Source organism: Onychomys torridus, chromosome 16, assembly GCF_903995425.1.
Source record: "Onychomys torridus chromosome 16, mOncTor1.1, whole genome shotgun sequence".
Lineage (NCBI taxonomy): Eukaryota > Metazoa > Chordata > Mammalia > Rodentia > Cricetidae > Onychomys > Onychomys torridus.
The window spans coordinates 50,016,223-50,037,513 of NC_050458.1; the positions used below are offsets into that span (position 1 = coordinate 50,016,223).

The 21,291-nt window shown below is 52.1% G+C and overlaps 1 protein-coding gene across 3 annotated transcripts in view; it reads left to right on the forward strand.

Moving 5' to 3' along the window:
- The window catches only part of Fbln1 (fibulin 1), an 85,677-nt gene that overhangs the window by 32,622 nt on the left and 31,764 nt on the right, over window positions 1–21,291 (forward strand). For 2 of the 3 annotated variants that reach the window (XM_036208801.1, XM_036208803.1), the window contains exons 9-14: window positions 3,034–3,177; window positions 3,938–4,066; window positions 4,763–4,888; window positions 6,156–6,275; window positions 7,585–7,716; window positions 9,725–9,848. In XM_036208801.1, coding sequence (XP_036064694.1) covers window positions 3,034–3,177; window positions 3,938–4,066; window positions 4,763–4,888; window positions 6,156–6,275; window positions 7,585–7,716; window positions 9,725–9,848 — 775 coding nt within the window. Of the gene's footprint in view, window positions 1–3,033; window positions 3,178–3,937; window positions 4,067–4,762; window positions 4,889–6,155; window positions 6,276–7,584; window positions 7,717–9,724; window positions 9,849–16,589; window positions 17,033–21,291 lie in introns of those variants that run through there. The other variant, XM_036208802.1, reaches the window with a different exon arrangement.

Genomic DNA, 21,291 nt, shown 5'->3' on the forward strand with positions numbered 1-21,291 from the left:
GATGTTCAGCACAGAGCCCTACCCCCCAGCCCCCACCCCCCACAACTTGACATGGGGGGCATTTGCACTTACTCTTCACAACCAAGTTAAGTGGTCTTACTCTTCAAGAAATCACTTCTTTTAGTGTAAAAATCATGCATACCTGCTTACAAACCAGGAAAGCCTAAGAGCAGAAAATAATGCCCTGCCTGCCAGGCCAGCCTCCAAGTGGGCGGGGCCGCTCTTCTGGGCATCGCTCCCTCAGTTTGTTTTTTCATGGAAACAGAACGGGACTGTTGGACTACTTGGTTTTCCCCTCTTGACAACATGTTTAGAAGTCATTCTGTGCCAGCATTTTTATTCATGTTTAAAAATAATAACATCAGCAGCGGAAATAACTATCAGGAGAGAGTGTGGAACTAAGGGCAAGAGCTGTGGTGCACGCCGGTCATCCAGCACTTGCAGAGCTTGAGGCAGGAGGACTGCTGGGAGGTGGAGGCTAGTCTGGACTCTCTAGGAATTAAAGTCCAGTCTGGGCTACATGTTGAGACCCTGTTTCAGAATGAAACCAAATGAAACTTTAAAAAAAAAAGGATGGAGGCCATCCAGGAGAGAGCTGCAGGCTGTCTCCCTCTGTCTGTACCCAGGGCCGACAACCCACACGCTTCTGCCCGTGTTCCCTTGATTTCCCCATCTATGATGGGAAACACTGACCCCAGGATCTCCCCTCCCAGAACCCCACTCCATTCCCTGCCCCGTGCAAGGAAAGATGCGCCTTGCCCCATCAGACCAGCACAGAGGACAGAAGGCTGGGCTGAGAAAGCAGAGGCCTTCTCGATACAAAATAAAATTTTTTAGATCTTTGAGGTTGACTCTTACACACTGTGAGGGAGTCTTTTCAGGGTCGTCTTCTCCTCCTCCTCCTCCTCCTCCTCCTCCTCCTCCTCCTCCTCCTCCTCCTTCTCCTCCTCCTCCTTCTCCTCCTCCTCCTTCTCCTCCTCCTCCTTCTCCTCCTCCTCCTTCTCCTCCTCCTCCTCCTCCTCCTCCTTCTCCTCCTCCTTCTCCTCCTCCTCCTCCTCCTTCTCCTCCTCCTTCTTCTTCTCCTTCTCCTCCTCCTCCTCCTCCTTTCTTTCTTTCTCTCTCTCTCTCTCTCTCTCTCTCTCTCTCTCTCTCTCCCCCTCCCCCTCTCCCTCCCTCCGTCCATCCCTCCCTCCCTCAAGTCCCCTTTTTCCCTTCATTCCCTGGAGAAGGGCAGGGCGAGAGCAGTGCTTCCTGTATGCTAGCCCACAGGTGTCGGGTTCTTTCAAAGATCCTGGGGCCGTCAAGGGTCCCAGCTGGTCTTAGGGCGCGCTTTGTAAGACAAAGTGAGCCGGGAATGGCAGCTGGAGTCCCTGTGCTGGTGTCGTGGAAAGCCATGAGGGAAAAGCATGCAGTGTGTCCCCAAACCCTCCCTGCCTTTCCTCTCTATTCATAGCTTTGTTGATCCACTTTTGATTCCATCCATTCACCTGTCGTCTAACTTTGGTGGCGCTCGGGCCAGGGGTCTCTTCTCTGAGGAGCACACAGTCTCAAGAGACACCAGGCTTGCAAATGAGCAGACTGGGAAATCACACCAGACAAGAGCACTCAGGGCTGAGGGCGTCACTGCTGGCCACTTCACTCACCACTGAGAACAGGCAAGAGTTGCCAAGCTTTGTGTAAAGGACTAGATAGTGGATATCAACCTTCCCACCATCTGGTTCCTGTCCTAACCACCAGGCTCCTGTCATGCTTAATGCAAAAGCAGCTGTAGACCACATGTGAGGCAGCAGGCCTGGCTGGCTGCCAATAAAACTTTATTTACAAGGATAAGCAGTGGGCCAGATCTGGCTGGGGGGAGGCGGGGGGGGGGGGAGTCTTGAGGAAGGACACTGGGAGTGACTATAAGGATGGATGCCAGGGCTGTAGACCTAGGCTCTGTTGCCCTCTCTGCCCCTTGTGAGCCTGAGGCATTGGTTGCTCCTCCCAGGGTCCCCAGTGTAACATACAGACAGAATGCTGGCCCTGCCGCTGCAGGCTGGCTCTTGCAGTGTGCAGTGGTAACAGATGTGCACGCCCCTGTAAACTCCGAAGTGCTGCGTCGTCCATGTGGAGGCCCGTTCCAGGGATGGGAGGGAGTCAGGGATGATTCTTTAGATAGCCTGAGGAGGGCGGGCGGGGCTTGGCCATCATGGAGCAGGCCCCTCCTTCTCATTTCATCTGTCAGTCTTCCACCCTTGCCACCTTCCTGCTGACCCCTGACCCTGGTGTGCTTTGTGAAGGTGCGAACTAGACAGCTCCCAACTTTCCGAGAGCTAGATCCTTCTAGACAAGCTTTAGGAGGAGGCTTGGTTCGGGCTTAGAAGTTGAGCATGAAGAGCAAACAGATGTGTAGCCTAGTGTTCCTTCAGTATTTACTGGTGTGTGTGTGTGTGTGTGTGTGTGTGTGTGTGTGTGTGTGTGTCCATCCGTGGTGAATGGCCAGTGGTCCCCATACCATAGTGTGGAAGGAGACCCCGTGCGGGGAGTTCTGAGTGGCCTGAGTCAACTCAGAGGGGAGACACAGGAAGTTTATTGTGGAGGAGGTGGTCAGAGGCATGGCTACCACACTGACTGGGGGTGGGACCCTGAGTGGCTGGTCCAGGAGTTGTAGATATATTACTGGGACTTCAAAGGCCTAGACAGGTGAAGTAGACAGGGACTGCCCACCAACCAGAGGAGCCTAGGACCTCACTGTTGTCTGGGGCTGGTACAGAGGAGTGGGCATCAAGCTCACTGTGAGGGTCAGAAAGCCACGCCAACAGGTGCCGCAAAAGATGGAGAAATTATGGTTGGAAATAGGAGGAGGAGAGGACAGGGTGGGACCTGAGGCTGCCTTGACCTTTGACCTTTGCCCTTGTATAGGCAAAGGGATCAGGACCTGTTGGTTTGTGGCTTTGCTGAGAGACGGGAAAGGCTCCTTTGGAGGTTCAGTGGCTGTGTTCATGGATAGCCTCTGTGTTTAACCATACCACATCTTGTCTCTTTTCTCTGTAGATATCAATGAGTGTTTAAGTATCAGTGCCCCATGCCCTGTGGGGCAGACATGCATCAATACAGAGGGCTCGTACACATGCCAGAAGAATGTGCCCAACTGTGGACGTGGTTATCATCTCAACGAAGAGGGAACTCGCTGTGTTGGTTGGTATCTCTCTCTCTCTGTCTCTCTCTCTGTCTCTCTCTGTCTCTCTGTCTCTCTCTGTCTCTCTCTCACACACACACACACACACTTCTGAAATTTGGCATGTCTGTCTGTTTCCAGCACAGTCTTTCCCTACTCTGGAAGAGAGAGTTGGTCCCCAAAGTGAAGTCATTCTGCCTGTCCATCCACCCATCCATCCATCCATCCATCCATCCATCCATCCATCCATCCCATTGCCCCTCCCCCGGCACAGGCCTTTGCTGTCTTGCACAGACTGGTACAGTAGCACACCAACACTTCTAGCTTTGTCTTCAATCTGCCCAGTGTTCTCAGGCTGCCTGATCACAGCCATTGGTGGCTAAGTTCGGACACTCAGAATTCAGTTCTCCTAAACTGGTCATAGCGAATCTAGATGACATAAATCTTGCTACAAGTCCGCTGGGTGGTGTCTTGTTTATTCCCACTCCATGCCTCTTCCTGTGTTGTTTTTGGGCCAGGGCAGTCAGCTGGCCTAGATCTCTTCCAGGAAAGGGGCCTCCCTCCCCACAACCCCTAAGCCATCTCAGCACCACCCTCACAGCCCTGGGTACTTCCTGTCTCCCTGGAGATCAGGGCTGGCTTCCTGGAGGGTCAGCTGCTGTTCTAGATGGGGCGCAGCACATGGTAGATGCTCTGTGAAGAACAGGGTGCTGCTGTCATTGTACAGTTTAGTGTGCACACTAACAGGCTCTTGGTGTGTCTTCCTTTCTCCTTCACAAGATGTGGATGAGTGCTCACCACCAGCGGAGCCCTGTGGGAAAGGACACCACTGCTTGAACTCCCCTGGCAGTTTCCGCTGCGAGTGCAAGGCTGGCTACTATTTTGATGGCATCAGCAGGACCTGTGTGGGTATGTGAATGTCTTTCCGGCCCTAGGGGTCCTGGCCTAGGGGTCCCCTGTCTCACAGGGGACAATCTGTGGCACCTAGGGTGATCATGTCCATCCCACCCTCATCTCAGAATGTCCCAAGTGTAGGCAGTCAGGAGACACTGTCTCACTGCGGCTCTGCCACCACCATGGCCTCAGGCCACCCTCAGGACACTAGCGGTGTCAGCCTGCTTCCTCATGGAACGGGCGTTCTGTTTGACCCCAGCCACCAAGGTTTTCCAAGACTCTAGTCCAGGTCTGCAACTAGCAAGATGTCAGTGACTTCCCAGATTTGCTACAGACCTGTAGGGCTTCAAGGCTTGGGATGCACAATTCCCTGAGGCAGTTGGAACCCTATCCAGCTAGGACTTGCTGTTACCAAACCAGGATACTCAATGGAGGCCTACAGCTGTCCTAATTCCCTCCCCCCACCCCCTAGCAAATCCTAGCAGACTCTCCTGTGGGCAGAGGGCTGGCAGAAGGGCATCTGTCCAGATACGCCACATTTGTCAGAGCACAGGGCTTCATACAGACACAGTCAAGAGGGGCTTCAGCCCTAACATCTGAGACACGAAGGGACTTAGGGGCAGAGGACCGTGAACTGCTGCCATTGGCAGAAGGGTGGGACATGGCACTGCTCCAGCAGACAGGCTCTGAGTGACTGCCCCTCTGTTTCAGACATCAATGAGTGCCAGCGCTATCCTGGGCGCCTGTGCGGCCACAAGTGTGAGAACACGCCAGGCTCTTACCATTGCAGCTGCTCAGCGGGCTTCCGGCTGTCTGTGGATGGCCGGTCGTGTGAAGGTGAGGGTGGGTCACAGCGTGGTCAGCAGTCTTAACCATGTCCCTCCTTTGCTTCCAGACTCATTTGGAATTTCCTAAGCAGACATTTTAAGGATGCTAGGATCCTCATCCTAGGGTCATGACTCTAAGCCAGTAGCAGCCATACTGAAACTTGGCCAGCTCCCTGGCAGGGCTCTGCCAGTTGTTTGGGTTCATGAATCTTGCTGTGCACAGATAACAGAGTGTCTTGTGTTATCAGCTGTGGTTATTGTTCCTGGCTGTGCTTAGGCATCTGAGCTTCGTGCTTGGGTAATACTGAGGACACAATGCTGAGGCCTTAAGCACATGCATTGTGGGTATAGCAAGATGTGTGTGGTTCCTGTGTCAGGGAGTATGTTTATGATGTGATGGAAAACCACACACACTGGACATAGATTGAGCAGGTGACCTGGCCAGGCATGTTGGGGCCACAGATAGGAAACACTGAGTGAGAGGCTAGTGGCCTATCTCTTCTACCCTCTCAGAAACAGAGTAAATGAATGTAAGAAGGAATCTCTAAGCCAGAGGTTGGCAAGCTTTTTCTCTCCCAGCTGCATGGTTACTATTTTAAACCTTTCTGGCCAGTGTGTAGACAGTACTCCACTCTGCTGTGGGAACACAAAAGTAGCCATGGTCCTGGTCAAAGGTGTTCATAGATATGTGCCAATAAAACTTTATTTACAAAAACGAGTAGGGGGCCAAACTTGGCCTGGAGCTTGCTCTAGGTGAAGGGAATTGGTAATCAATAGCTGGGTTTCAAGCAGCTCCAAAGTTCAGAGGTTTGGGAGTACCAGGGCTATTGTCCCACAGGCTAGGTCACCTGTGTCACCATCTAGGAGATGAAAGTGGGGAGGGCAGGAAAGATTTTCACTGAGAGCTAGAAGGGGCTGTGGTCATGATAGGACTCTGGATATGCCATCATGCTGTGCCCATGCCCTGCAGGGACAGGATTGAAGGGAGCCAAGCCTGGAGGCTGTCACTCACCCTGCCAGGAGATGGGGTGGCCTCAGGCAGGCAGTAGCAGGGGTGGAGAAATTCCAGACTTCTCAGCTACAATGGGCTGCAGTGGAGGCCCCTCTCTCCTTAGGCATCTCAGTCTTGCAACTTGAGACTTGACTTCCCTGTTTCACATCAGGGAGGTGATGAGGAAATACTCTGCTCACCTTCTCTGAGTCCTCAGCCTGCTTTGGAGGCAGGGACTTGAGGTGTGGCTCTGAGCCATGACCCCTGGGAACCTCTTCTCTTCTAGATGTGAATGAGTGCCTCCACAGCCCCTGCAGCCAGGAATGTGCTAACGTCTACGGTTCCTACCAGTGTTATTGCCGCCGAGGCTACCAGCTCAGTGATGTGGACGGGGTCACTTGTGAAGGTGAGGGCACCCTGTGTACTGTGGGGAGCACCCCAATCCTGCCACCACAGCAGCCTCTGGCTGCATTTCAGGATCCATGGCTCGGAAAGCCTGCCGGGATTTCTCCACCCTGTGAAGTTCCCATTTGCTCCCTGAAGGGAGGCGGGGCTGAATCCTTGCTTTTCCTCCCATAGGTCTCAAAGACCTTTTATTGGGGTCGAGAGTGAGGTTAGGAAAAGAGCAAACCTGTCCATGGGTTGTTCTTAAATACGCATGCTGTGGTGGTAACCCCTTCTGTGTGCTGGCACTCTGAGCCACAGGGCACAGGGCTTTGCAGCAGTATGTGTCTGAGAGGTGAGGAGTGACCCCAGGGCCACCCCGACCCCTGAGAGACTGCTCTGGCCTTTTGAGCTCCATCCTCACCAGGCCTGGCCAGCATCTTCTCTGTCAAATGCAATACTCCCTCCTGAACCGTTGGTACAGTCCAACCAGTTGACAGTCCAGGAGCACCTGGAAACTTTGAGGACAAATCTTACTGATGTTATAACAAGCTTAGAACCCCCAGTTCCAGAGCTATCATGCTGTGTGTGTGTGTGTGTGTGTGTGTGTGTGTGTGTGTGTGTGTGTGTGTGTATGTATGTGTGTATATATATATAGAGAGACATGGGATCCAACCCAGGGCCTTGCTAGGCAGATGCTATGTCCTCAGACCTAAAACCTGAACTTTTTGAGTACCAGTGTGACTCCATAGTGGAAAATTCTATACCATGAGTCACAGTCCAAACTCAGGAGCACTGAAAATACTGTATAGAGATGCCTTTAGTCTGTGTGTATGAGACAAACGGATCTCGGGTTTAGACTTGACTCTCATCCCCAGGATATCTTATTTATGTAAGTGGCAGTATTCCAAAATACCCAAAATACTTCTGGTCCCATGCATTTCAGATGAGGGGACTCAGCCTGTGTTTTCGAGTGACATGTAGTGAGTTTTGTTTGTTTGAATGGCTGGTTGAGTTAGGTGCTTTGTTGTTGTTGTTGTTGTTGTTTTTCATTAGCAAATTGCTCTCTATTCCCCTTCCCTGTGCATACTTCACACCATACTATCCCCAGACTAGTGCCACCCCTTCCCTGGGCCTCAGTTTCCCCTTCTGTAATGATGGTCTCTGTGGCCACCCTCAGCCCCAGTGCCTGAGGCCTCTTCCTGGTTTGCTCTCTGCTGCTGCCCTCCCAGCCCAGCCTGGCCACTTAGGGCTGCCACGTGGCCTAGCTGCAGCCATGGCTGTGGACCAGAGCTAGATCCTGAGGGTGGACTCTGACTGTCCTGTTGCAGATATTGATGAGTGTGCCCTGCCCACTGGGGGTCACATCTGCTCGTACCGCTGCATCAACGTCCCTGGAAGTTTCCAGTGCAGCTGCCCCTCATCTGGCTACAGGCTAGCCCCCAATGGTCGCAACTGCCAAGGTGAGTGAGGCAGACTCCCTGTGTTGGGGTCATCCATGTGTGGTACAAGTCCCACTGTGTCAGGGGAGAGCATGTGCTTCCCAGATGCAGGGCTATGGCACGGATGGGATTAGGGAGAGGTGTCCTGGTCTCCTACACGGAAGACCCAGTCTGTCCTTGGCTCTTGGAAGAGTGGCACAAGGACCCTGTCCCCAGCCTAGTCTAATTGTGCATTCTCTCACCCAGTCATTGGACAGACAGGCTGTGAGCCAGGTCCTAGGTTACAGACAGGAGCGGATGCCAGGTGCCTCTGCTCCTGCAAAGGGCTGGCTGTGGTCTGGTCTGGGAACTCTAAGTGGTGGTGAGTGTTTAGTGGGCTAGAGTCAGCTCTGGCATGGGCTCAGTGGTGAGAGCTAGTAGAGTCTATCTGTGTTTGTTACCCCTTTCTAAGAACTTGCCGGGGTCCCCAGCATTCCATGGTCACCCATTTGGCAGCTGACCATATTAAAGAAAAGCTTGTGAACAAATGATCCTGTGTGTGCACTCCGGCTCACACCAGGAGCAGATTACGGGCAAAGCTGTCCAGCCCCTTCTTCACAAGTCCCCATGAGCTAGCGATCCAGGAGCTCCAGAGAATCCCAGGTCCTGCTCATGAAGATGGTCACTAGTGACCCCTCTGCAGGTGCAGAGAGAGACATTTCCTTGAGGCTGGCTGACCAGCTAACCTAAACAAATGCTGGGCACTGGGTTGGGGTGGAGGCTGAATGTGGGGAGTAATAGAATAAGATGTTATACACATTCGTGCATGGGCACCCACTTACCTCCCCCCCCCACATACACACACGCACATGCACACACACACACACACACACACACACACACATACTACCACCACCACCAACAGCAAAGAAGACAGCCAGCCAAATCTCTGGAAGGGACCCACTCAACTTCTCTGAGGTTGGACAGGACTGTTTTTTCCCCCACAGTCCTGCTTTCTGCTCTCCTGGCCCAGCTCCCTCACCACAGCCTGGAGTCCTGCCCAGAAGCAGCAAAAACACATTCCTGGGCTGGCGAGATGGCTCATTGAATAAGGCTCTTGTTGCCAAGCCTGGTGATCCTGAGTTCAATCCCTGGGACCCACAGGGTGGAAAGAGCGAGCAGACTTTTTGCACGTTGTCCTCTGACCTCCACACACATGCTGAGGCACATGCCCATGCCCATCCTCCAAATAAAAAGGTTAAAAACAAAACAAAACAAAACACCAACCCACATTCCTGAGCTGTGGTCTCTGAGATAGGCAAGGGTTGCTTTTGCCAGTGACAGTCAGACATGTGACACTTCTTAACAGCTGCTTCCTAGGCTTGGTGATACCCCGAACCCTACCCACTTGGAATGTCATGTAAGAGGCTCCCCCACCTCTAGAGGCTCCAGGCCCTGTAGCAGCATCTCCAGGCCTGGTCCCCCCCCCCCAACCACTTTAGTCACTGTCCTGAGACCCAAGGCAAGATGCATGGCTCCTTCAGGCCTTGTTTCTTCACCTGTGACGTGGGACCATAGGCTCAGACCCTTCCTGACCCTCAAGATAAAGCCAGTCATGCATGAGGTCAGGGTGGTGTTCCTTGAGAGTCATGGAAAGGTGCTGGGTGGTTGGAGCACCCAATCCTGATGCTCACCTGCCTGGGTTCAAAGCTTGGCTCTGTCACTTATAGAAGGTGTGACCATGGCCAGATTCCTTAAGTTTGGTGAACCTTCTCTAAGATGAGGATTGTATGTAACACCAGTTGCATGGTCACCCCTGCTGGCGCTTCAACGACCTCCACACGGTATCTGCTCTTGTTACATACCCCCACTCCAGAGATTTGAATACGCTAGTGCTCTTGTAACTCTCCATGTTTGGTAAACAGAAGATCTGGCACCAGACGCTGCTCCCGTGGGGGGGGGGGGGCAAGGATGTTACTACACGGTTTGCGTGGGTGGGGATGGCTTTCATGGCTTTAGTCTCTACCATACTGTCTCTGGGTCTCCACAGACATTGATGAATGTGTGACTGGTATCCACAACTGCTCCATCAATGAGACTTGCTTCAACATCCAGGGCAGCTTCCGCTGTCTGTCCTTTGAATGCCCGGAGAACTATCGCCGCTCCGCAGACACGTAAGTCCCTGGGCCCGCTGTCATCTGCCTGTATTGGGCTTCCTAAAGGCTCCGCTCTGGGCATAGGCAGGTGGTTCACAAAGCTGTGACCTTAGTGCTCTCTCATTTGGCCTTAAGAACCTGCTGATTCTTGCTGCTAAGGTCCCTGAGGGCCAGTGAGACTATCCTCAGGAGGCCGTGGGGGTGACTGCAGATGGCATGCTGTCGTTGAGACAGACCTTCGTCAGTTGCTTCATCTGTAGCATGTGTATGTGAGACTATGCTGACCCAGAGGAGCAGCTGGCAATGTCACTGTCTTGTCCCAAATCCAGGATGCAGGGTGACTTGCTAAGGCATCTTCCTTCTAGCTGAGTGATGTGTGGTAACAGTGTGGGATAGCCTGTGTCCTCTACTAGAAACTGTGTGACCATGTGTCCTTGTGAGCTCCGATCACCATGGTGTCCTCTGCTGTGTCCAGGAACTCCTTCCTCGGGGAGTTTGGAGGACTCCCAGGCCATGGTTCTCCCTGCAACCACCCTCATCTCGGTTCTATCCAGAGAACCCCATTTATTTGCTACAGGACAAGCTCCACCCTGGGAGCTCATTCTGGGAGTGTGGACCGATGATGCCCTCCCCACCAGCACAGGAACGCTCAAAGCACGAATGTGGGTGGACACCTGGGTTTCCCACTGTGCTCTGTTGGCCTCGCTCTTATCTTTGGCTCTTGACCCGCTACCGCTCCTGCTCAGTGGCCAGTGTTTGCTTTTGATGATGCTTTGGGCTCCAGTGTTTAGCATCTGACCCAGGGGACTGCTGTCACTGTTATAGGCTCTGTCCAGATTCCAGTTTGCTCCACCCTAGAAACCGTGAGGTCTTTCTGACTTTAGAGCTGCTTGTTTTGCCTACCACCCTGCCCTCACCCCCACTGTATTTCCCTAGTATGTTTTTGGCTTTTGGAGTCAGGGTTTCTCTGTGTAGTTTTGGTGCCTGTCCTAGATCTCGTTTTGTAGACCAGGCTGGCCTCGAACTCACAGAGATCCACCTGCCTCTGCCTCCCAAGTGCTGGGATTAAAGGCGTGTGCCACCACCGCCCGGCCCCTAGTGTGTTTTTAATCCACTCACAAACTGATCACTTTTCTTGATGCAGACCTGTAATCTCAGTACTAGGAAGCAAAGGCAGGTGGATCACTAGCTTGAGGATAGCCTGGACTACATACTGAGACCTTGTCCTAACAACACCAAGTGCCTTGTTTTTTTCTAAGCTTGTGCCAGGGAGAAGCTACTCTAGAAGTGGGTATGCAAATGTGTCACATCCCCAAGAGCTCACGAGTTGTGCAATAGCCTGGCGGCAGTGGCAGAGCTGTCCTGAGTCACCAAGAAAGCTATGCACCCTTGGTTGGAGGCCGTGTTCTGTTTCCCATTATAAATGGGTTTCAGGATTCCAGAAGCCAGGCTATGGTTGCAATGGTTACTTTTAATTCCTGTGCAGCCACCAGGCTGAAAGAGGAGGCTGCCCTACTTGGGGCAAGACACATGAGTCCGTGGGCAGGCAGGTTGACCTTGCTTGCTGAGGTGACTGCTAAGGTGAGCAAAATCCAGCCACTGGTAGGCTGACTGTATACAGGCTCCTGGGTAGACAATGGGCTGTGGATGGCCGGGCCTGTTGGGCCAGCGTCTAGGAGCACATGCCAGAGAGTGACCAGAGAGTACACAGGGTGCTGAGAGGGTGGAGAGAGGCCAGCCTGGTCAGGGGAGGGGTGGGCAAGTGGGATGGTGTTGGCCAGGCTTGAATTAAGGTCAATGGGAGCTGAATTAGGCAGTGGGGGAGGTTGGGGGAGACACACACACACACACACCGAAATGGGATATCCTCAGGACACCTGGGGTGCATTTCCTTCCAGTGTGGGGTTGATGTGCCAGGTCACAGCTGCCCCATCCTGCTGTTTCTGGGGCTGAAAAAAGAAACTGTTCTCCATAAAAACAGGTTGGATGTGGACACGGGGGTGAGGGAGGCGGGGCGCGATGCTTCAAACCTGGGAAGATGGCCATTTCCTTTCTATCCTTTGTCTCTATGTCACCAAGAGCCAAAGAGTGGGGATGGGAGGGTGGAGTCCTCTGCACTAAGGATTTTGGGAATCCAAAGTGAACCCCCCTTGGGAATGCCCCTCTTCCAAGCAGACTCAAGCCTTGTGGAGATGCTGTGACGGTCTAGAAGAAGCAGAGTTTGGGAGGCGGCTAACTTGGGTTTCAGATTCCTGGGTTTCTTGAAGCTCTTGTTCTCAGCTGTAAGATGGAATGGTGGGTGCTCTGTAGGATTCTCTGAAAGTGACCCTTTGCTTGTTTACATAGACCCCACCCTAGGTTCTGCCCAGTGGGCAGGAACAGGTGTTCCAGGACGCACTCATCCCTGCAGTTCTGTGGGGAAAAAGGAAGCTGGGTTTTCGTTGGTTATGGCATGTCAATCTGGGAGGCCATGAGCAAGGACTCGGGCTGCAATGTAGAAAGGCTGGGCTTCTGGTCCTGGCCTTTCTAAGTTCTATGGCCTCAGGTCAACCTTGGGCCACCTCAGTAAGGTGGTACACGCTTACTTGCTTGGTCAGGTGTTGATAATGAGGGGTAGCAAGCCTGGCTCAGTGCTGGCCTAGTCTGCCCACTGAGCTGTGGTAGGGAGGAGGGTGGTGGGCCATTTTCTCCTCAAGGCACAAGTTAGAGGACAAGATTCTTTTGGAGTGACATCAGTTTTGTTCTGCTGGTCAGTGGGTGACAGGGCTATGTCTAAGGTCACTTGGCTGTCGGATGGCAAAGCCTGAGATGGCATAGGAAGGGCATATGGTTATGCCTTCCTGATTGCCAGCTCTACAGGAGCCTCTCTGGCCATAGCTTTCTCCTTTAATGGTTCCTGTTGAGGAGGTGTGAACCAGTTAGGAGACCAGTGCTGGGTGGAGGAAATGAGGGCGGGGCCTGGGTTCCCAGCAGGAGGCTTTCACCCTGCTGCTTCACCCTAGCTGGGGGTGGGGTGCTAATGGGAAGAGTCTCACTTCCTGGCTCATCCCAGAGGAGAGGCTTCTGTTCTACAACTCCCATTTCTCCTCATCAGAAACCCAGGCTTCTGAATTCCCCGGCCCTTAGAGAGGAGACAGTGGACAGCGGGAAATGGATGCCGTGGCATAACACTTGTAATCTCGGCATCGGTGAGGTAGAGGCCAGAAGATCAGGAGTTTGGGGTCTTCTGGGGCTACAGGAAACCCTGTCTCAAAGAGAGACAACATGAACTGGGATGAGGGATGGCTCAGCGGCTAACATGCTTGCTGTACAGGTAGGAGGATGGGAGTTGGGATCCCTAGCACCCATGTGAAAAAGCCAGGTGTACAGAGCAGCTCCTCTGTGGTCTCAGTGTGGAGACGGGATTCTCAAAGGAAGCCGGGTAGTCAAACTAGCCAAATCGTCCTGCACCAAGTTCAAGTGAGGCACCCTGCCTTGCTATATAAGGCAGAGATGGGTCAGAAAAGACACTAGATGGCAACCACATGCACGTGCACACACACACACATGTCCTTCGTGTGTATACAAAGGAACCAGTGGGTGGCTCTCCTGAGGTGCATGCTCACAAGGGCAGCTTGTTTTGGAACTGTGATGGGTAAGATGTAGGAATCAATCTTCCTCCACCTTCCGGTTTCCCTCCCCCCTCCCTTCCTCCCTCCCTCCCTCCTTATTCCTTACTCACCCCCACGGGGGTGGGGGGGCAGACTCCTCTCACTTAACACAGCTTCCTTCTCCCCAGTGATGATCCTGGCTACCCAGGAGCCTAAGCCAGCAAGCTAGAGCCACAAGCCACAAATGAGTCTCATGGACATTCCAAGGCAGCTGAGGTCCTGACCTCAGAGGGCCTACTACTCCTGTGTTCAAGGCTGTCTCTAGCTTTCAGTGGGGCTGGATACATCTTTTTCTTCCCCCTCCGGGAGCCCCTCTGATGGAGTATGATTGTAAAAGTTGTCCTGAAGCTGGGTAGCCTTGGGTACTGTGACTTAGAACACGATGTAAGTGAGAAGCTACGGTCACAGACTTGGCCAGAGTCCCAGGCCTCTCTCAGGAATGGCAAATGGCTAAGGTGAGGGACCTGTCAACAGATAGCCACAGGAGTGTCCCAGCAGCCTTCCTCTTGGCTTTTGTCTCCCATCCGTAGTGGCTTCTGGTCATTTTCACAGAACTTGGGGTGCTACAATCAAGGATGTTGAACTAGAGAATTGGGGCACACTGCACCGTAATGCATATGTGAGGAGGCAATGTGTCTGTGGAAGCTGTGACCTGGTCCCTGTGCTGCCCTGCTGTGTAATAGATCCAGTGGTGACTGCCCCCCACCTTAATCTGGGTGATTCACAGGTTTCATTGCTGTCCCTAGTCTGACCAGCAATTTGCCACACGTGGTGGTGATGACTTCTAGGATGTGTGATAAATTTGAGACAGAGAAGGAAAATCAAGGACCAAGCCGGCCTGCACAGTGGCCATTTACAAAGTGCCATAGGAGCTGAGCCCTGTGCTGGCACAGAGGATAAAGCCGAGGAGCCACTACCCCACCTGGGCAGTGAGTGGTCTAAAAAGAGCCGGTCCAGGCACCTCTTTCCAGGGAGGGCTTGGGTTCTCTTCTGATGGATGACGGTATCCACATCTCCAGAATGTGGTGGTCATAGGAGCTGGACCAGGACATCACACACGCCTCATATTTCTTGCCTTCACATTTGCGGAGCTTATTTGGCAACTCAAGACCTAGTTTTTGGTCAGTAGAGGGCCCCACAGGACAAGTGGAAAGCCAAATTTCACGGAGGAGACTCTAGCACCACCTACTGACCAGACCCATTCAGACTATTATTCCTAAAGCACTTGAGCGCCCAGCCCCTCTGTGTGTGTGTGTGTGTGTGTGTGTGTGTGTGTGTGTGTGTGTGTGTGGCCTCTGAAGGGAGATAGGCTGACTTTGAAAACTCAAATTTGCTGCTTCCTGCCATTGACACTCCAGAGGAACACAGCTCATGCACCCCAGCTGCCTCCCTGGCTCTCCACTGCCACCCCTGCTCCCAGTCATCAGAGGCCCTTCCTTGATGAGCTCCCAGTCATGTGGAGCACCCCCATTTGCCCTGGTCCTTGACATCTCTAGGGGTAGCTGCCTTTCATCAAGGCCCATGCCTGCCTTATTCCCTACTACCAGCTCTGGGCTCTCCCTCCCAGGCTCTGTTCTCTGTAGTGGGCATGGCCCTTTCCTGATACCGTGCCAAGGATCTTGTGGGACTGTTCTTTTCTTAGAGCCAGAATGGTAAATAGTCAAGTAAATGAAAGGCTTCCTAGCAGCTCTGATAAGCATCCGATAAGATGCAAACAGAAATGCCACACACAAGAAGTGTCAAGGGGTTGAGGTTTAGCTCAGTGGTAGAGCACTTGCCTAGCAAGCGCAAGGCCCTGGGTTCGGTCCTCAGCTCTGGAAAAAAAAAAAAAAGAAGTGTCAAATGTGATATAAACTAGGACAAGACATGGAGATTTAAAAAGCCAGAGGAGCGGTGTGATGGAAGACCAGGAGAGAAAATGCCCCCTAGTGGAGAATCCATACTCAGTCAAAATGGCAGAACATCCTGAGAAGGGCTTGGCCAAGTCCTATGGGGCTTGACATCATGGCTCTGCTTCGTTTCAAGGTCCTGTCACACTGCCTTCAGAATGTGCTGGGCCTGGTGTTCAGGACATAGAACACAGTCCATTTTCCTGCCAACATCCTGTCACAGGAATATACCGTCTGCACCCTGTTGTAGGAAGTTAGGGTCTGTAATTAGAAGTTACTAAGAGAACTTACCCTCATCCTACCCTACCACAGGAAGTCAGCCCTGTCACAGGACATTAGGGACTGTCTCCATCCTATATCCTGTCATGTTTTGTCTTTATCTCTACTCCCAGGAAGTTAGTACATGTCTCCATTCTGTTACCGGAAGTGAGAGTCTGCTATCATCTCGACCACCCAAGAAATTAGGACCTTTCTTTGTCTATAGCACATATAGGAAGTTAGAGCCTGTCACAGGAAGTGAGAGCCTGTCTTCATCTCCACCACACAGGAAGTTAGGACCTGTCTCCATCCTGCCACAGGAAGTTCAGTCTTGTCACAGGATATTAGAACCTGTCATCTCCAATCTGAGTCCCACTCTGTCTCTGTCTCTGTGGACGAACTGGACCAGGTGTCTACAGCTGAAGGACAGGGGCTGGGGAGCTGATCTCATCCCTGAGCATGGACTTGGCTTCTTCCCTCACTCTGTGGCTTTCTCTGAACCTGATTCCTCATCTGACAAATGGCACTCAGACCACCATCTTGAACACTGGTAGTGATGGCACTAATCAATATATGAGGATTAGCCCCACGCGCAATAAATGGCAATAAACAACAACCCAGTTGTTCTGGGTAGTCTCTAGACCCACCCAGGAGCCTTGGCCACTGTCTGGGTGAGACCCTTGCTGAGTGTGCCCAAGGTGGTTCTCTGCCTTGAGAAAGGGGAACACATCTCACCCTGGGTACGGCTTGACCCCGGCCCCCAGTGCCCCCGAGTCTGCCGGCCTGGAGGTCTACAGGCCTCCCCCAGGTGAGTGAGGGTGCTCTTTGTGCTGGCTGCATTGGCCGGAAGGGTAGCAGGAACCCCCACCCAGTGAGCGGCCGCTTGCCCACACTCTGTTGTGTCTCTGCTTGCTGAGGTGGCGCTAACCCTCTTCCTGTCTCTCTGTCCACTTGTCTTTCAGCCGCTGTGAGCGCTTGCCTTGCCATGAGAACCAGGAGTGCCCCAGGCTGCCTCTGAGAATAACCTACTACCATCTCTCTTTCCCTACCAACACCCAAGTACCCGTAGTGGTCTTCCGCATGGGCCCTTCCAGTGCTGTCCCCGGGGACAGCATGCAGCTAGCCATCACCGCCGGCAATGAGGAGGGCTTTTTCACCACCCGAAAGGTGAGCCACCACAGTGGGGTGGTGGCCCTCACCAAGCCCATCCCTGAGCCCAGGGACTTGCTCCTGACCGTCAAGATGGATCTCTATCGCCACGGCACAGTCAGCTCCTTTGTGGCCAAGCTTTATATCTTTGTGTCTGCCGAGCTCTGAGTGCTTGCTTGGCCCCTCCAGGCATCCCCTCCTGTCGCTTTCCTACCCTTGGGGTTGTAATAAAGTCCCAGCAGCCATCCCACCAGCATGCCTCTTGTGCCTTGATTTTTGTTTGGCGTGGTCTCTGCGCTTTTTCTCTGCTGGGGGAAGCTGAGCCCCCTTCCTGAATTGGTTCCCTAACAGATGACTGGGGAAAACCTTTCCTAAGGTCTGGGTACCTGAGAACCCCAGCAATAGAGCTCATTGCTGTACTACCAGATATCCCAGGTAGGGGAAGAATGAGGCTGAGGCGGGTCTGCACCTATGGACTTCCTCTTCCTGTTGTGTTACCCCAAAGGGTAGCACTGGGGGCTGAGAAAGGGACCTCACCCAGAGAGATGCCTGAGCTCTGCCTCCTTCATCTTTCAGATACAGAAACAGCCTTAAGAAAAGGAAGGGCTTGGGCTCTTAAGACTTGACCTGAGGAACTGGTATATGTACCACATATACCACAGGTATATATGGACCCTAGCTCTACAGCTCTGCCTCTTCTGTTCTGTCACTATACCTCCTCTGTGAGGCCTGGTCTTCCTGGTTCTATCTTCTCCATCATGATTCTAGCCAAGCCGTCTTTGACTGATCTCCTGGCATCCACACAGATCTCTCCATAGTTCATTCTCTGCTCAGAATCTGGAGCGTTTTGAAGAATTTGCCTAAAATCCTTCATGGCATGCATTGCATGTAGTTGTGGCCTCTTTTCTGTTTTTTTTTTTTTTTTTTTTTTTTTTTTTTTTAAATAGCTGCTTTATGTGTATGAGTGTTTTGTCTGAATGTATGTATGCCTGGTGGAGGCCAGAAGAGGGTACCAGATCCCCTGGAACTGGAGTTTTAGACAGTGTGAGTCTGACTCCATGTAAGTGCTGGGCACTAAACCTCAGTCTTCTGAGAAAGCAGCCAGTGCTCTTAACTGCTGAACCACCTCTCCTCTGGGATTTTCAAGGGTGGGTACAACTTCATTTTAGGGTGACAATCCAGGCTGACCTCAAAGTACTCACCCCTTGCTCACTTCCCCTAAGCCGTAACGTTGTAAGTTTATACCCTTAGCCTGAAAGCTGGTTTAATCTCAGTTTAAGTGAGCTTTCCTCTTCAGACTGTATTTGTCTACTTTTTATCATGATAACAAGCTACTGGAGGCTGGGTGACTTCCTGAAGAAAAGATGTTTGCTTGGCTTCTTTTTTGACTCCTAACTCTGGAGATCCAAGGTCAAAAGTCTACATTTGATGATGGCCCTTCTTGCCGACGGAGTCCTCATGGGTCTCAGGGTATCATGTGGGAAGAGGTGGAGCGTGCGTAAACGTCTATGTCTCTGGTCTTAAAACCTCCAGGATTCAGTTATGGGGTTCCACTGTAAGGACTGTCTAGTCCCAATCACCTCCCTCAGACCCCATCTCTAGAAGTTGGAGTTGGAGTGAGTGTCCACTCTCCTAATACCTCAATAAGGACTAAATCTCAACACAACACATGAAGCCTTGGGGGATACTCACACCACATTTTCATTATCATGGGAGCTTTGCCCAACACCCCAGGTTGTACTCGCTCTGTCCTTCTTGCTTATAACATTATCTTTATGGTGCTTAGAACAGCCTGAGATGCCCATTTGCTTCTGTTCTTTGATTTTGTCTTCCTCACCATCCAGGAGGCTTTACAAAGGCAGGGAGGGACTGGGTCTGTCTCATTCAGTGACTGTCTTGGTCTCCTGGCAAGGTACCCAGCACACACCGGGTACTCTGTGTTTATTGAGAAAATGGTGATTCTCCCTGTCTTAGGGTTTCTGCTGTGAAGAGACACCATGACCACAGCAACTCTTACAAAGGAAAGAATTTAAATTGGGGCTGGCTTACAGGTCAGAGGTTTAGTTCATTACTGTTATGTTAGGAAGCATGGGGACCTGCAGGCAGGCACGGTACTTGAAGGGTAACTGAGAGTTCTACATCTGGATCAGCAGACAGCAGGAAGAGAGGGCGACACTGGGCCTGGCTTGAGTTTCTGAACCCTCAAAGCCCACACTAGTGACACACATCCTCCAACAAGGCCACTCCTATTCCAACAAGACCACTCCTATTCCAACAAGGCCACACCCACTCCAACAAGGCCACACCCACTCCAACAAGGCCACACCCACTCCAACAAGGCCACACCCACTCCAACAAGGCCACACCTCCTAATAGCACTACTCCCTGTGAGCCTATGGGGGCCATTTTCATTCAACACCCCCACACTGGCTTAGATCTTCAGTCTTTCAGTGGATCTGACTGCTGGTGCTGTCTCTGAGCAGACCTGAAGAAGAGTGGGCAGGGTGAAATGGAGTAAAGGACTCTGAAGGATCTTCAGGGCCTTCTGTTACTTGTAAAGGGCTGGGGTTTGCTCCCCACTGGTAGAGGGGAGGACAGTGTGCAGTTGACCCTGCCTTGTACAGGGGCAGCGGCTGCCTCGCTGCCCAACATGAACCCTCCTATCCAGCCCTCTCCATGCCTCCTACTCCGTCACCCAGACCTGGCTCTGATAGGTGGGTACTGGGTTGCCTTCGAGTTGCATGTCTCCCAGAGTATGCACCAAGCTGCAGCAGAGGATTCTGAAGGACTAGTCTCACTGTCCAGTTCCTCCTTGGAACCTTCTCTGGGTCTCTTTTCTAGGTCGTGAAGTCTAATACCCTTGAAAGGTTTCTGTTCCCAGTATGATCTGGCCCTTGCCTACCCTCTCAGCTATACCTCCCATTCCCTGGCTCATGCCCTTTTCTTGTGTCCTGGCCCATGGGGCAGCTTGCCCCTTTCCTTGCTATTTCCTGAATATGTTGGCTCCTGGCCTCAGCCTGAGCCTCGCCTTCTTTCTGCAAACTGCCCTTCTTCTTACAGACTTAGCTCAAAAGCCACCTCCTCAGTGAAGCCTTTCTTGGTTAGTATTCCCCAGCCCCAGGCATCCTTTCTTAGCACATTTACCTTGGTGTCTTAAAGTTGTTAACTTGTTTGTTGCACCTGTTAGGCTGTGGGCTTTTGAATAAAGGGATAGTGTCTGTGGTTAATTTGGGCACGTTTGGGCTTTGGGGCCTGAAGAAGCAACTCAGTAAATAAGTGGGCAACTGGATAAACTGGATAGGGTGGGTGGGTGGGAGAATGGATGGATGGATAGATGGATAGATGGATGGATGGGTGGGTGGATGGATGGACGTTTGGATGGGTGAATGGGAGAATGGATGAATAGATGTATGTTTGGATGGATGGATGGGAGAATGGATGGTTGAACGGGTAGGTGAGTGTGTAGGTGAATTGATGAATGGATAGCATTTTCAAGGTTTAGCTCAAGTCTGTCCTCAGTGAAGCCAGCAAAGGTATGTAAGAAACTTGATCCTAGTTGGAATGGAGGGTTCGAAGATCTTAGTCTGGCAGCCATCATGGTCCAGATTATTCAGGCAAAAGGGCACTTTTGTTCTCATGGGTACAGGGTTTCTAAGACAGGGTGGGTGCTGCAGAGGTCTCAGAAGTTATCTAGCAACCTTTCATGGCTTGCCACAGTCCCCTCCACAGTGTCTTCAAGTGTCTCTCTACCTCTGCTTGAACTCCTTTGTGGAGCCTCTACCTCTTTATGTTTTAAGACGAGTTAGTGTGTGTGTGTATGTGTATGTGTGTGTGTGTGTGTAAATACAGAGGCCAGAAGTCACTGGATTCCCCCAAAGCTGGAGTTACATGTGGTTTTAAGCCGCCCAACATGGGTTCTACTTACCGAGCTCAGGTCCTCTGGAAGAGCAGCAAGCCTTCTTAATCACTGAGCTGTCTCATTGGCCCACCCCCACTTTTGCCCCCACTTTTGGAAAGCTTCCCAGAGCTGCAGAGCGTCATTCCCAGATCTTGCTGCTGAGAGACCAGATGGTATAGGACAAACAAGAGCAGGTCTCAAGGCTAGAGAGATGGCTCAGAGGTTAAGAACACTGGCTGCTTTTCCAAAGGTTCTGAGTTCAATTCCCAGCATCCATATGAAGGCTCACAACCACCTATAATGAGATCTGGTGCCCTCTTCTGGCATGCAGGCATACATGCAGGCAGAACACTATACATCATAAATAAATAAATCTTAGGAAAAAAAAAAAAAAAAGAGCAGGTCTCTGACTCTCCTGCCTCCTGCACACAAGCTCTGCCCTGGCTTTGCTGTCATCTGAGAGCATCTGGGGACACCTTGGGGATGCTTTGAAGGGTCCAGGAAGTGACTGTTGAGGCCATGTCTGGTGTCTAGTTGCTGGGCTGTGAGCATTGGCTTCCTGGTGGGAGGTAGCCAAAGGCTCCTTTGGTTCTTGGTTTAAGTGGGTGATTCGGGCT